The 16,868-nt window shown below is 30.1% G+C and overlaps 1 protein-coding gene across 1 annotated transcript; it reads right to left on the bottom strand.

The window, feature by feature from the left end:
• Positions 1 to 13,954: 13,954 nt before the first annotated feature.
• LOC136773798 (uncharacterized) lies at positions 13,955 to 16,198 on the bottom strand. Its single transcript, XM_066727710.1, has one exon. The coding sequence runs from the start codon at positions 16,196 to 16,198 to the stop codon at positions 13,955 to 13,957; it is 2,244 nt and encodes a 747-aa protein (XP_066583807.1).
• Positions 16,199 to 16,868: the final 670 nt, after the last annotated feature.

Raw genomic sequence — 16,868 nt, 5'->3', positions numbered from 1 at the left:
ACTTTAATTCTTCAATCCACATAGCTCGACCCTTCAAAATAACACAATAAATACATTATTATAATTTAATCTGAAATGAAATCTCATAAAGTGTCAAAAATATATAACATTTTAACTTATAAAATTCATTGTTTTACTCACAATAAACAGAATTTTAATTACTTACCACTGAATCTACAATTTCTCCGAAACCTAACTTTAGAAATATCGTTGTTAGTATCGATACCATGAAAATTCATTCGGTAGCCTCAAGTTTCTGCATTTATTGCATATCTTCGTAGCCTAAAACATTTTCTTGCACTTTCCATATTGGAAACAATAAATTTTATTAGAATAAAGTGTCATTATAAATTTTAATCTAAAAACATAAAACCCCATACAAAGTATTAAATTTTAATGTATTTTACACTACTATTTTACTTATCTGACTCTGTTGCTGGCTCCTTTATGTTTACTATTTTATTTTTTTAAATTTTGTCCACACTTTTAATTACGTTATACAGTTATGGTCACAGTTGTGTAGTTTTGTCATTCGCAGATACTAGCATTTGAAGCATCATGTTTAATCATGACATAATATCTATATTTTGCCGCATAATGCTTTATTTTTGTGAGCAGATTATGTTGAAACATAAAATATTAACATTAAGTAGGCTGTAATGTCAATATGATCCTGAGTTCACATCGTGACATTTACTGACGAAACAAGGACATACTATGTTCTGCATTTTTACTTTATATTGTACGAAAAAGATGAGCTTATGTTATGATAATAATATAAGGATTACTGACGACACACCATGAGTGAATTATGAGTACACTGAATGTTATCGTGGTAACACATATAATATTTTTAAATAACGAGCGTTGAAGAAAATCTATTTATCGCTATCAGCGCGAATGCGCTAATATTTTTAAAGAAATCAATATGTTTGATATATTTACAATCGGTTGGAATACGTAGACAAATAAGAATTTTGGCACTAAGTAACACAAGGTAGTGTAATGGAGAAGTTATCAGTCTCATTATTCAAAGGACCAGGGTTCAAGACCCACCAGAGTAGAGGTTTTTCCATCAGCAAAAGTACAGTTCCATCATTTGAATATTAAAAGAGTAAGTATATCAGATTGATTGCAAAGTGAAAAAATTGTAACACTGGTATTAAAAAATGAAAAATTTTCCTGTATCAGAATTCAACATATTTTTATCATCAATGATACATTACGATATGAGTACAATTTGAGGAAGAAATGAGTCCGTATTTGTGTCTATTCTCGCAATCAAGTAATTTTTGCATTCTTAGGACATTATGAAGGCAAAACGACAAGATTTTGTTATCTGGGTTATTGATAATATTGATAAAATATAGGGTTTTGCCGGTATATATGAGCAATTCCACCAATTCGGGAACTGGTTAAATCGGCTCACATCCCAGATTTTTTTGATATTCTCAGATCTTGTACTCTTTATCGAAAAATGATTCTCTAATTTTTTTTCAGAATTTTTTATTCATTATTTACGATGTGGTTATATTGGAAAGTTTTTAATTTTAAGTACGTCCTATCTTTTAATAAATTTTCTATACTTTTTCAAATAACTTAATAAATTTTTATCACAGATGATTTCCAAGTAAAAAAATCTCACCTTTCCAGTGGAATAATTGTTTTTCTAGTAACATCACTTTATACCGAAGAAATTAGCGTTTAAACTATAAAAATAAATTTTTCAGGAAATGCATATTTTTTTTAGTATTTTTTTCGTAAAGTTGAGAAAATTTCACATGGAACCTGTAACTTTCAAAATGAGATTCCTATTAACGGGATCCCTCACGCGTGCTTTACCGACAGTACAAGTTAATAAACAATTCGTTTAACAAAAGTTAAATGCGAAGTAAATTGCAAAAACGGGCTTCTTTATGACAAGGTGCCAATTCTAACGAGTCAATCGAGCTTAAAAAAACTCAAATCGGATGAAGAATAACGCTGTACCACTGTCCCGCGTTCTTGAAGTGGAAATGACCAAAAGTAACCTCTCTTCAAGAACGCGGCATAATGGTACAGCGTTATTTTTCAACTAATTTGAGTGATTTTAAGTTCGTTTGACTCGTTAGGACTGGCACATTGTCCTACAAAGGCACGATTGTTCAATTTGCTTCGCATTTGAATTTTATTAAACTAATTGTTTATTGACTTGAACTGTCGATAAAGTAGGCGTGAGGGATCCCGTTAACGGGATCCCTCAAGCCCTCTGTAGCCAACATTACGGAACGAAAAACGAGGGAGAATTGTCCAGCGCTATTATTCAACCGATTTCAATGTTTTTGGGCTTCTTGGAATCGTTAGGACTTGCCTTTCGTCATAAATAAAGCCGTATTTTCTAAAAAACGTAAAAAAATAAAATTGTTTAAAAATTCGCATTAATAATATTTAAACGCAAAACAAATCGAAAAATCGGGCTTCTTTATGACGAGGTGCCAGACCTAACGATTCCAACAAGCCCAAAAACATTGAAATCGGTTGAGAAATAGAGCCGTACCATTGTCCCGCGTTTCTGAGGTGGACGAAAAGCAAAAATTTTTAGGAAGGCAGCTAGGCTTCCGCCGGTCCGCCCCTCTCGCGGCTCACGCTAACGTGTTCCCCCACTCCAGCATCCACACTTACTGCGAAGATTTCCTCTCATATTTACGCTATTCCCCTAACTGTAGCTATACATATATAAATACTGCTAAAATAATGTTGAGAACATTTCATTTCGCCGATATAATGAAATTGCTAAAAATGCAATTATCATTTTGAAATAAAATTGTAGAAAAGGAGATTTCGTAATGCTTGAAATATAGGGCATACGGCGAAACGCGGGACAATGGTACAGTCGTATTTTTAAAAAGAATTTGATGAGACTAGTAATAATTAAAGCCATTCTTCATGTAGATTGTCCTAAAGAGCTCGCATTTTCGATAAAGCTTATAGTTTTTCAGCTATGAACGATTGAAGTTGCACGGCGCACAAACACATATTTCCTCTCTCGCTTACATCGGCTGTTGCGCACGTCCATCTTCAATCGCTCATAACTGGAAAACCATAAGCTTTATCGAAAATTCGAGCTCTTTAGGACAATCTACATGAAGAATGGATTTAGTTATGACTAGTCTCATGAAATTCTATTGAGAAATACGCCTGTACCATTGTCCCGCGTTTTGCCGTAATTTCAGGTCTTCAAGCGTCACTGACTCGTTCATTCTGCTATTTATTTCGGAACAAATAAAAGTACGATTGCACATTGAGAAATTACATTAGAAGCTCTCGATAATGTACATGCTGCTATGAGTATTTCTTAATCTTATGAAGCTTGTCGTAGAAGGTGCAATGCAATAAATTTAGAAGGGCAATTTCGCGATTGAAAATAAGATCCACGTACATACATGGTAAACGCTATGTGTGTTTGTTTACAGTACACTCCACGAGTCACTAACACAGTCACACCCGTATGTATGTAGGCCTACTATGCTGGTTTACATACGCTGGACAAGGCAACAAGCTGCAGAGGGGAAAGGGGAAGCTAACTTTATTTACTCCGAGTACGCATCTTGTTACAGTTTGCATTATAATGACCAAAAGAAGCGTTGCAAAATTATGAAAATATCATAAAAGCGTCTCCCCTTTTCACGCTCTATTCAATGATGCTACCCAAGTTGTTGGTGCATTTTTACTTTGCTCGGAATAAATAGCAGAATGAACGAGTCAGTGACGCTTGAAGACCTGAAATTCCGGCAAAACGCGGGACAATGGTACAGGCGTATTTCTCAATAGAATTTGATGAGACTAGTCATAACTAAAGCCGTTCTTCATGTAGATTGTCCTAAAGAGCTCGCATTTTCGATAAAGCCTATAGTTTTCCAGTTATGAACGATTGAAAATGGACGTGCGCAACAGCTGATCTACGCGAGAGAAGAAATATGTATTTGTGCGCCGTGCAACTTCAAACGTTCATAGCTGAAAAACTATAAGCTTTATCGAAAATGCCAGCTCTTTAGGACAATCTACATGAAGAATGGCTTTAATTATTACTAGTCTCATCAAATTCTGTTGAAAAATACGATTGTACCATTGTCCCGCGTTTCGCCGTATGCCCTATATTTCAAGCATTACGAAATCTCCTTTTCTACAATTTTATTTCAAAATGATAATTGCATTTTGAGCAATTTCATTATATCGGCGAAATGAAATGTTCTCAACATTATTTTAGCAGTATTTATATGTGTATAGCTACAGACAGGAGAATAGCGTAAATATGAGAAATGCTTCGCAGTACGTTTCGATGCTGGAGTGGGGGAACACGTTAGCGTGAGCCGCGAGAGGGGTGGAAGCCTAGCTTTCTTCCTAAAAATTTTTGCTTTTCATCCACCTCAAAAACGCGGGACAATGGTACGGCTCTATTTCTCAACCGATTTCAATGTTTTTGGGCTTGTTGGAATCGTTAGGTCTGGCACCTCGTCATAGAGAAGCTCGATTTTTCGATTTGTTTTGCGTTTAAATAATATTAATGCGAATTTTTAAACAATTTTATTTTTTTCACGTTTTTTGAAAAAAACGGCTTTATTTATGACAAAGTGCGAGTCCTAGCGATTCCAACAAGCCCAAAAACTTTGAAATCGGTTGAAAGATAGCGCTGGACAATTCTCCCTCGTTTTTCTTTCCGTAATATTGGCTACAGAGGGCTTGAGGGATCCCGTTAAAACTCGTCGAATCGATATTAATAAAATAATAAAAGAGACATAATAAATAGTTTACCGCAAGTATTATGACCTATCTAGATTCTTAGGCACTTTTTTTCCAAGTATGACACTAGAGCCTGCAATATTTATTCGAAATGACTTAATTTTATTACTGTAAGTGCCGGTGTCTTTGCGTAAAAGTTTGGATTACGTAGGAGTACCAGATTAAATTTTTTTAATTGTAGTAATAGCTCCCCCAATGTGTTTTTTCTACTCTGTATATCATTTTTTATCTTTAAATCAACTTCAAACCTACAAACTTTAAACTTTAAACTTTCAAAACTGCACACCAACACAATGATAGCGAAGTGTCAATGTATAACTGTATACGTATAAATAAATTACACTCAAAAACTGCGAAAATTGACCGATAGTTTGCGCTGATAGTATGGATATACACCAATATACATTTTTATCTCACTGTCATTGTGCTAGTGTGCACGGTCTCTATATTTAGGGTTGAGGAACAAAAAATTTAGGTTGGTACTCCTACGGAATCTCGACTTTTACGCATAGACACCGGCACTTACAGTAATAAAATTAAGTCATTTCGAATAAATATTACAGGCTCTAGTGTCATACTTGGAAAAAAAGTCCCTAAGAATCGAGATAGTCCATAATACTTGCGGTAAACTATTTATTATTTCTTTTTTATTATTTTATTATTATCGATTCGACGAGTTTTAATAGAAATCTCATTTTGAAAGTTACAGGTTCCATGTGAAATTTTCTCAACTTTACGAAAAAATACTAAAAAAAATATGCATTTCCTGAAAAATTGATTTTTATACTTTAAACGCTAATTTCTTCGGTATAAAGTGATGTTACTAGAAAAACAATTATTCCACTGGAAAGGTGAGATTTTTTTACATGGAAATCTTCTGTGATAAAAATTTATTAAGTTATTTGAAAAAGTATAGAAAATTAATTAAAAGATAGGACGTACTTAAAATTAAAAATTTCCAATGTATCCACGTCGTAAATAATGGATAAAAAATTTTGAAAAAAATTAGAGAATCATTTTTCGATAAAGAGTACAAGATCTGAGAATATAAAAAAAATCTGGGATGTCAGCCGATTTAACCAGTTCCCGAATTGGTGGAATTCCTCATTTACAGGGTGTAACGAAACGACCGCCTTTTCTCGTAACTGGAGGTTCGGGGTGACAAACTGAGTGCACGTGTAAAATTTCGTTCGAATCGTTCAAGAGGTTTAAAAGTTATTTACAATTAAAAATCACCCTTTTTAGGTCCTTTTCGAATGACTTTGATTGCACAATGGAAAGTGAAGAAACAATTGATGAACACCCCAATAGAATGTAAAAGTTATCAATCGTGCGCGATAATACTTTTGCTATTTATTCCATTAATCTGGATATCAGATCAATTTTAAAAATAGCATAATCCTTTTCATTACATTTCCAATTCAATTCAGTACAGTTATCATTGACTGAATTCATGGAAAGAGCGAGAAGACGCAATGAAAAGGAAAATATCAGAAACTAAAATGTCGCGCGAACGCACTCATAATTTAATAGGGAACGCATGAGGGCATTCTCTTTCTACTAACGAAGCTAAAGAGAATGATTCAAAATCAATACATTGATGATAGAGAAAACTAAACTTACCCAATTAATGTTCTCCAAGTTCTTTTACATCAAAGTTTTTAAGAAAGCTTTAAACTGGCTCCTCGATGATTTCCAGAAAGCACACTATCACTGATTTTGCATTTAAAAACTCGCAAATTTAAGCAAATTAGGTATTAACCTACGTTTTTTCAAAACACCAGTTAATTTGACACTTTTGAACTGTTTGAAGTATGCTGAAGAGAAAGAGAGAGAGACACACAGAGAGGAAAAATAATAAGTAATTCGTTTCGACTACTCTTAATCAGCCTACTTCAAACAGTTCAAAAGTGTTAAATTAACCAGTGTTTTGAAGAAACGTAGGTTAATACCTAATTTGTTTAAATTCACGAGTGCTTAAATGCAAAAACAGTGATAGTGTGCTTTCTGGAAATCATCGAAGAGCCAGTTTGAAGCTTTTTCGAAAACTTCGATGTAAAAGAACTTGGAGAACATTAAATGGATAAGTTTAGTTTTCTCTATCATCAATGTATTGATTTTGAATCATTCTCTTTAGCTTCGTTAGTAGAAAGAGAATGCCCTCATGCGTTTCCTATTAAATTATCAGTGCGTTCGCGCGACATCTTAGTTTCTGATACTTTCCTTTTCATTGCGTCTTCTCGCTCTTTCCATAAATTCAGTCAATGATAACTGTACTGAATTGAATTGGAAATGTAATGAAAAGGATTTTGCTATTTTTAAAATTAATCTGATAGACAGATTAATGGAATAAATAGCAAAAGTATTATCGCGCGCGGTCGATAATTTTTACTTTCTATTGGGGTGTTCATCAATTGTTTTTTCACTTTCCCCACTTTCCATTGTGCAGTCAAAGTCGTTCGAAAAGGACTGACAAAGGGTGATTTAAAAATGTAAACAACTTTTAAACCTCTTGAACGATTCGAGCAAAATTTTACACGTGCACTCAGTTTGTCACCCCGAACCTCCAGTTACGAGAAAAGGCGGTCGTTTCGTTACACCCGTATATTAGGGTGATTCAAAAAAAGTCGAAACAAAATTTTTTTTACTACATATTTTTTTATATTTTATGCACTGAAATAAAATTTTTCACTATATTTGACCTCTGTAACTCAATTTTAAAAGGTGGTGCAATTATTATAATTATAATTTTTTTACTGTAATATCTTTTTCCTCATAGCCTATCATGAATTTACACTACTCACACAAAATCAATAACATATTGTTTCTTTTAAGCATTTAACCGCACGATAAGCATTATTTAGCTATTAATAATGTAACGATTTTGCGGAACCTCATGAAAGAACGGTATGGGCTATTATGCTGTCCCGCTCTGGCAATCTATTTTGTTTCCTTAACTCTCTTCGCCACCGCCAGGTGGCCATTCACTGAACACTATTCACAATACTCACTAACGTCACCTCATAACTGAAGGATCATCCAAAAAATAAAACTTATTAGAAAGGCATAGATTCTATACTTTTCGAAAAAGTTTTATTTTTTGGATGATCCTTCAGTTATGAGGTGACGTTAGTGAGTATTGTGAATAGTGTTCAGTGAATGGCCACCTAGCGGTGGCGAAGAGAGTTAAGGAGACAAAATAGAGTGCCAGAGCGGGACAGCATAATAGCCCATGCCGTTGTTTAATGAGGTTCCTCAAAATCGTTAAATTATTAATAGCTAAATAATGATTTTTGTGCGGTTAAATACTTAAAAGAAACAATATGTTATTGATTTTGTGTGAGTAGTGTAACTTCATGATAGGTTATGATGAAAAAGATATTACTATAAAAAAATTATAATTATACGAATTGCACCACCTTTTAAAATAGAGATACAGAGGTCAAATTTGATGAAAAATTCTGTTTTAATGCATAAAATATAAAAAAAAATTTTTTTGAATTTTCTTGAATCACCCTAATATGCATACATATATACAATTTACATGTCGTATGAACAATATTCAAAATCTTAGCGGCTAACTTTACCCAGAGACATACATTTTGGCTGGAGAAAATTAAGGAGAAAATCTCAATTTTGGCATATACATACATATGTATAGAAAACAGAGTATGAGATCTCTGGATTACATGAGTCGATTTCAATCTACATGGGTTCAAATGAAAGCTATTTCAAATCCATTTTAAGAAAAACTACCTAAATCATGACAATGAGTCTTTCATGAAGATAAAGCACTTTGAAAATTTGAACAACCAAACTTTCTGTAAAAGAAAGTAGTTCTTTAACGGTGGTATAGGCATGTCATTATCTACTTGTACTTACCGTCGAGACACTACCGAGTCTCTTGATTGTAATTGACGTAGATCAGGTACGTAAATTTAAAAAAAAATGAGTTGATGAGTATTACATGACACATGCGATTTATTATTTGATTATAATGATTTTGTAGTTGTTCAAGTTCCTTCAAGAGCTGCTTCTGAACTAACTGCTCAACAAATTACATGATAAAAGGACTTTACTAAATATTAAGTCAGCTGTGAAATAAGATTAGGAGAAATTCACTGAAAACAAAAATTTACATTATCAAACATAATGTAGTTGACTAAACTATGCCGTGAGGTTACATTCAGTGACATAAATATGGTGGTTTGCGTTATAACGCTAAATATATAGTTAAGAAATTTCGTTGCTTCAACTCTGCGAATAAATTCATACAATTGATTAGAAATTAATAGATATTTTTTAAAAATGTAATCGGTTTATATAATTTGATATTATTTATAAATAGTTAATTTAAGCGGTAAGCTTATTTATTTAATTACAAATGAGCTTTTTGTGATATATATTAAATTTAGAGAATAGTCTAGAGATACGGCAGTATCACAATGGAAATTTTATATAAAAATAGCGTCGAGGCACTGCTCTATTCTACAGCAAGTTTAGTCTCTCTAATCTTAGAAAAATAATAACCCAATTTTATCTATGTGAATTTCTAAATTTTATAATTTTACTTATATGTTATGTTAGAAATATTCATGAAGGATAGAGCTGGGAGGAAAACGATCGCAATGTGTTTAAAATGGTCGTAATATCGTTTGCTTGATAGGAATCTTCAAATTAAATTTGTAGTGGCGTTTGCGTAAGTGAGGACTAAAAGAACTAAAATAATGAAGCACGAAAACTAAAAATGAAAAATATTTCAAAGCACAATATTTTTATTGACTTCTACAATCATCTGTACTTTAACTTGTTTTTGAATGTTAAACTACTAACCTCTTTTATTCAAATATGAAGCCTAGATTTATTCGCAGTAAAATAATATCAAATGTGTAAAGATAATTATTTACTGATTAGAGTGTAAACTTACTACATAAAAATGATAAAATTTTTAATTATAAAGATTATTTGAATTTTATTAAGCCACGGTTATGTTTTTTAATTATATTTGTATTCATAACATATATTTTATAGAATGAAATTATGTTGAAAATTATTGTAAATTTGATACCTATTTTTGTTATTGTAAATTTAACCAAACTATCACCTGTATTTTTAAGCCCGTCGATTATTAAATTTGAAATAATATTAAAGAAAGTAAATAGTTTTTTAAATTTTTATTTGTTAGTATTAAAGCACATTTAAACTCTGGTATAACTCCGTAATTTTGGTAATATATTCATTTTTAAGTTTCGTCTTAAATGAGCTTAACAAACTGCAATTCTTTACAATCTAAAAATATGTAGCAGCATTTTTTATGAATAACATCGGATTGTGATTATATATTAAGTGAAACTGAAAGCGTTGCTATTTCATTATACCAATATTAAGTATACAATTTTCCATCTAATTATAATACAAATAAAAATGTGTTGATTGACTTATTTATATAATTACTTGCGTTAATAACTATTTCTCTATTTTTTACATCGATAAAGGGATTATGCCATTGTTTTATGCAACTTCTAAAATGTAATTCAATTTCAATAATAAAAAAATTAATTTATTGTAACTGTAACTTGTTTTTATTTTCCTTAATATAACTTACCATTTAACATTTACAATTTGGCATTTTTTCCGAATCTTTTTGTTTTTATCATTTGCTTGTTATTCTTAGCATTAAATGCTTTAGTACGGAAGTGGCCTCTTATAACTAAATATAACTGAATAATCTTTGTCGTCATTTCTTTCTTATGTTCTGTGCACCCTACTGATAGAATATGATTGACTTCTTTGTTTATCTATATATTGTATAAAAAATCCCACAAAAAACAAGCTTCGCTTGTAAAAAAGGGGCGGCAAGGACATAAGTCGTCTCTAGCATGATTAATACAGTAATATAAAATATTTTAATTAAAAAAAAATAGTGAAATCCAACTGTTAGGCAAATATAAATTTTTACCATGGCGAAAATTGAAATTTGGAAAAAAGTAAATAGTAACACAAAAATTACTTGCGCGGCCTGTTGTATGCAATCGTATTAAATATAGCCGCATTTTTAACTTACGAAAAGCAAAGCTTATATTGCAAGATAGTAACTTACACATGAATATTACGGGCCCGGCTAACTATTTACTTTTTTCCAATTTTCAATTTTCCCCATTGGAAAAAATTTATACTTACCTAACAATTGGATTTCACTATTTTTGTTAATTAAAATATTTTATATTACTGTATTAATCATGCTAGAGACGACTTATGTACTTGCCGCCCTTTTTTGACAAGCGAAACTTGTTTTTCGTGGGATCTTATAACGTTTTGTAAGAATATAGGAATTAAAATATTGAAATAATGAATCGTTTATTCAGAACCGTGCAGTGAGAATAATTGAGAATCTCTGAGTATTTCGGTGTAACCAAGTTAACACCTGATTAGTGATTTTGGATCTCCAGCCAAGTTCTTCTTATAGCAGCCCAACGCTCAAAGAGAAGGAAAAAGCTTACTAAAGTTTTGCATGGACGCCAAGCATGGTGGCACCACTTGTCTCGCGCAAAATTCAAATATTCGTTGCTCGTTATTAAAACTTAAAAACTAACACACCCCTCTCAACGAATATTTAATAACTTATATGTTACTTAAATTCTGTAATAAACAGTTAACATAAATCTTTTAACTTTATAGATTTTTTAAACCCAGTAAACCTTTGAATTTTTTTTACAAAGTTTTTCCCAATGGTTTGGTTAAAACATCGCTTATTTGTTCCTCTGACATTATATACAATACATCGATATCATTATCTCGTATTTGTTTTCTTACAAAATGTATCTTAATATCTAGGTGCTTCATTCTGCTGTGATACTGAGGGTTCCTACATACTTTTATTGCACTTTGATTGTCTTCATATATAGTTGCTTTAACACTTCTGTCAACAATTTTAAAACACTTAATCAAATTAATCAGCCAGCAACCCTCATTCACTGGTAAGTTTAGAGCAACATATTCTGCTTCGGTTGACGACAGTGCTACTGCAGATTGTTTTTGAGATTTCCAGGAGACAGTACAATTGAACACCTTCACGGAGAGAAAAAAGTAGTACTTTTTACTATAAAATGAAGTGAAATACGTCCTCAACTATTAGAATAATAGTTAAATCACAATTCGCATAAACAGTTAAAATAACAAAGGAATTCTATTTGAAATCATCAAAAGTAGTAAACTGTAATATAAAAACAGTAGCTGTAACAAAAATTTCATCAGTAGTGTTAGGTACTAAGAAAGTGAAGTAGTGTGAACATTACATTTAATGTTTGGCGACACTATTCAAAAGGGGTATAATAAATTAATTGTTTATAGTGATGAATAAGTTATCTTGTAGTAAAGATTATAATTAATTTGTAGTTTTTGTAACTACATTGCCGATGTCATATGAATGATAAAAAAACTATTATAGTTTCTTATATTAAATTTTTTAGTAAAACTATTTAAAAATAGTAATTTTGATTAAAGTAGAAATTATAATCATTATTATCTACATATATTTAATACGACCTTTAGAAATACAGTTTCATGTACTGCAAAATTTCTTTAACTATTAACTACTTTATTTATGCTCATGATACAATAACCAATATTAAACAATACTACACAATTATAAGTAGTAATTACTATATAAAAATTATTAGGAGCTGTGTTGTTTTTCACATAAATATTACTATATATTAAATCTTCATGGTACATGATAATACTTTTTACCTACACTATACATATTTATTTACAAAGGACCAAGAAAAAGAAGGAATTGTAACAACTGAAAACAATTTAAGTCAGCTTTCAATTTGTATTTAAAAGAAAAATAAATTTGTAGTAACAACAACTATCAAAATATAATTAAAATTACCTATACCTCTTTAATTGAATAAATAAATAAAATTGAAGTAGAATTTACAAGTGATATCCATGGTTCTTACAGCCTTACTTAATTATTCAACTGTTTCCATCAAGTATAGTATATTTTTAAGAGAATCTTATACAACCTAGAATAACAGGAATGATTATACATTTTTATTTTATAACACACACTATTGAATACATTTTTTACTGAATATGTTCAAAGTTACTCCTTTAATCATATTAACTATCTTTATTTAGTATGACAAGCTTATCACAATCCTGTAATATAATTTTATTATGGAGTTAACAACTATATAGTACTAGTTTCAAACAACTTGAAATTTTGAAGAAATACAATAATTAATTGGACTTATAGATTACTTACGATTTGAAGGTGTGCTGGTTTGATATATATATATATATATATATATATATATATATAATACTATATCCTTTCGTGGGTTCCTTCATCACAAACTACCTATATGGGAGCTATACTTACGTAAGCATGTGCAGGAACGTTTAATATATACTAATCGGAAGTTACCGGAGCATTTGTGAGAAACTGTTAAGCGCTCCTAAAAATTTTGGCCACCTAGCTTCAAGATTAACAACTTCAAGTGAAACTTGTTGGAAGCAATATGTAGGAATAGTTAATTCTACGTAACTTATCTATTAAATTATACTAGATTTTCACATGTCTTAGCATGCACATATTAATGAAATTCTTAATTTATTTAAATAATATTTTAGAGAACGCTAAGAAAATATGTATGTTTCTAATAATTTTAAATAGTATAAGTATGACATAACCCTAGTTGACAGTGTTTTATTATTATAAAGCATTATTTTTATTTGAAAACAATATGATATTCATTTTTTGAGTTTAGCTTAATATATGGAAGCTTCTTAATTTGTTAATTTATTCATTATTATTATATATATAATTTATTTGCTTTCAATTTTAAATATAGTCATTATTATTTTTAAATTCAGTGTAAAACAGAGTTATTAAACACAATATTTACTTTACTAAACATATTATCCTATTATGAGTAGCTTCATTATTTTGCAAGATTTGAATGAACACTCAATTAATTAACTTTAAAATATTTTATTTCAGACGCAAATTACAAAATTAATAATGAAAACAAGTACAAGAAAAAACGACAGTTATAGTAGTAATATTACAATGGAATGAACAGTTTCCAAATTTGCAATATGAACGTATTTATCAAATGTCGAAAATGAAAGGAACAAGGTAAAATTAAACCAATATAGCAAGAAATTAACGTATATGATTATCATATGCTATGTATAATTGCCCGTTTGACATAGTAATACAGTTTCTCGGCTCAAAAAATAATAATGAATCATACTTTACTAAGATATGTTCCTGTGTTCTTTTAACTGCATAACTTTGTAAATGATTATCTTTTTTAACGCATTTTAAAATTTGAAAAATAAAAATAAAATTAAACTTTTCACTATTCCTTAAATTTTCTTTAAAAATTTTTCTTATGGAACCATACGTAGGCACATCATCAGAAGAAATTTTAATAATTAAATCATGTTTGTATTTAATATTTTCAATAATAACATATTGAATTTCATCAAAATTACTTATATCTATATGCTCAAGCTCTGTAATTGAACATTCAGTACAAGTATCAGATTTTTCATATATGATAGGTTTTTCTTTGCTTTCTAAATTAAACAGCAGTTTGCACATATACAATTGATGTTTAGTAGCAATAGTTAAAGGAAGGTTTTGTCGATTACAAGATGTATGTGAAGCTACTTTTAACAAACTGTGTTTTGCTTCAAATCGCATTGACCAAATATGAACCAGTGGTCCGACAGTTTTCATAATATGTGCGTAATGCAGCATATTATGATGTTTTGGTTTTAATGTTTCCTTAAACAGTTTTACATATAATATATGATGCTGTGTAATAAGTTTATCAATTAGTGTTATATCACTTTCAGAAATGGTAGATTGTAACGCAATACAAACAATTTGTCTAAGTAATATATATAATTTCCAAAAGTGTGAATTCTGTGGGATAAGATCCCCAAACAACAAAGATACATTTAAAATGAAGCATTTCATTTCTGCAGCAGACATTTTAATATGACAAGCTTTCAAATTAATTTCTGTCAAAAGTGGTGGTTTATTTTTCTCGTTCCCATAATCAAAATGCTTTATTCTAAAATTAGCAGTATTTAACGTAAACAATTTTTGTATGAAAATAATGTGATGTAAAATTAAGCCAATGTCATATGAACAAACTCCCTCAAATAAATCATGCATTATATCTGCACAATAATTTTCCGTAACGTGAAAATTATTAACATCATTAAACACACATCTTTCCTTAATTCCTGTTTGACTAATATCATTTTTTCTAATATCGATTTCATATTTAATTTTGTTGCGTAATAAGGAACTATTTACTTTACAAGATTTAGTTGAATTCACTTTTGTTTCCGTACAAAATCTGCAAAAATAATTAGAATTAAAACTTTTTGTAAATCCAAGAATAGAATTTAATCCTAAATTGTCACCTACAATTAAAGTGAGTTGAAATAGAATGTGTAATGTGTTCCCGTTGGTTTCAATTAATACACCATTCGTAGCTAAACTATTTAACTCTTCGATAATACGTCTATATACGATTTTAGATGAATATTGTTTTATATCATCAGAATGAGCTATTTGGAGAAGAAATATATTCTGTAATTGTGATCGGAAAACTGGTGGTAAGAAGGGAAGAGATATATAAATTCCTGACATTTTATATACACCAGCATGTGAGCCTAAAGCGTTGCCACATTCAAAATCATCTTCGTACAAGAACAAAGGTAAAACAAATTTATTATGTTTTGATGATTTCAATTTCCAAAATTGGGTTTGCATAATGTTTGATATTTTTTCCTCATGTTGTAAATTTTCTATATAACTAATTGTTTGTTCAAGGATAGTAGGTTTTTCCAAAAAAAGTTTCAAAGTTTTTGTTAATGAAATAAAAGATCCTGTACTTTTTATGTGATTAATAGATTTATAACTATTTTCTTGTCTAAAACCAAAAGTTATACATTCAGGATCGATTAACAAATTCATTTCCCGTAATTTCTTCAAAACTTTATATTCACTATTTAATTGCGAAAAGCTCGATTGCAAATCAATAAACTTCTGTAACATATCATGAGCTTGGGAGTTGTTCGTAAACTGACTAATTAATGAGTGCAAAGAATTAAAGATGTCAGAATTCACAGTTGCCTCAAATAATTTAAATATTTTAGTAGCATGTTTTCGACTTAATTTTACATCACCGTATAATTTTACAGCTATCTTTAACGCAAAATTAGAATCTAATAATTTCTCATTTGCATTAATGTTATATGAAGAAGGTTGAATGATATTATCTGTAAGAAATTGTTGTATGTTGTTATTGGTAACATTTTCTAATTGTATTTGATTACTGCTCTCAATTTGTAATTCGTTTTCCTCAAATAAAGTGGAATGCATTTTTTTGTTATGCTGTTGTAAACTTTTCCATGTATTGAATGTTCTACTGCATGAGCTATAAGCACAAGAATAATTAAAAACCTCGGTTTTGTGAATATATTTTGAATGATATTTCAATAAGTTTCCTCGTATCAGTTTTGAAGATTGCACACAACGAGCTTCCATTATTAATTTTAATTGTAATTAAAATGTTTATATAATTAAAACATAATTGAATTCATTCAAAATTCACAGTTTAAACCAGCATAACAGAGATAATGTCAATTTTATCAATATTTCAGAAAGATTGGCGTCTTATATTAATGTTGAAATAAAAATGATAAAATAACATTACATTTTCTGTTTCTATTCATAATAATGGCATAAGTTAATTTCGTTAAAAATCATTATTTCCAATAGCGCTCAAAACAATACAAATATTTAACACATAATTTTAGAAAGAACAGCGTTTTATGGTAATGAAGTGTTAAAGAATTTCTGAGCGTTAACACTTTAGTCTATAATATTACGTAAATTATCTCTAACCCATTTAATACTTTGGTAGTTGTGGTTACTAGACTTATCCTTATGATTATAAATATCTTCTTCGATGTATGTCCAAATTTGTTTACATACTAAGGGATACTCTGCGTTCAAGGCGAAGAAGCTTCCGAAACAAAATGCCACTGCA

This window comes from Prorops nasuta, unplaced genomic scaffold (assembly GCF_024137725.1).
Source record: "Prorops nasuta isolate Cenicafe-Biocafe unplaced genomic scaffold, Cenicafe_Pnas_1.2 PNAS00005, whole genome shotgun sequence".
Taxonomy (NCBI): Eukaryota; Metazoa; Arthropoda; class Insecta; order Hymenoptera; family Bethylidae; genus Prorops; species Prorops nasuta.
This window is presented reverse-complemented; position numbering and strand designations above follow the sequence as displayed.

Excerpts from the sequence above, each read along its gene's own strand:
- LOC136773798 (XM_066727710.1), bottom strand. The coding sequence starts at position 16,198 with ATGCATTCCACTTTATTTGAGGAAAACGAATTACAAATTGAGAGCAGT.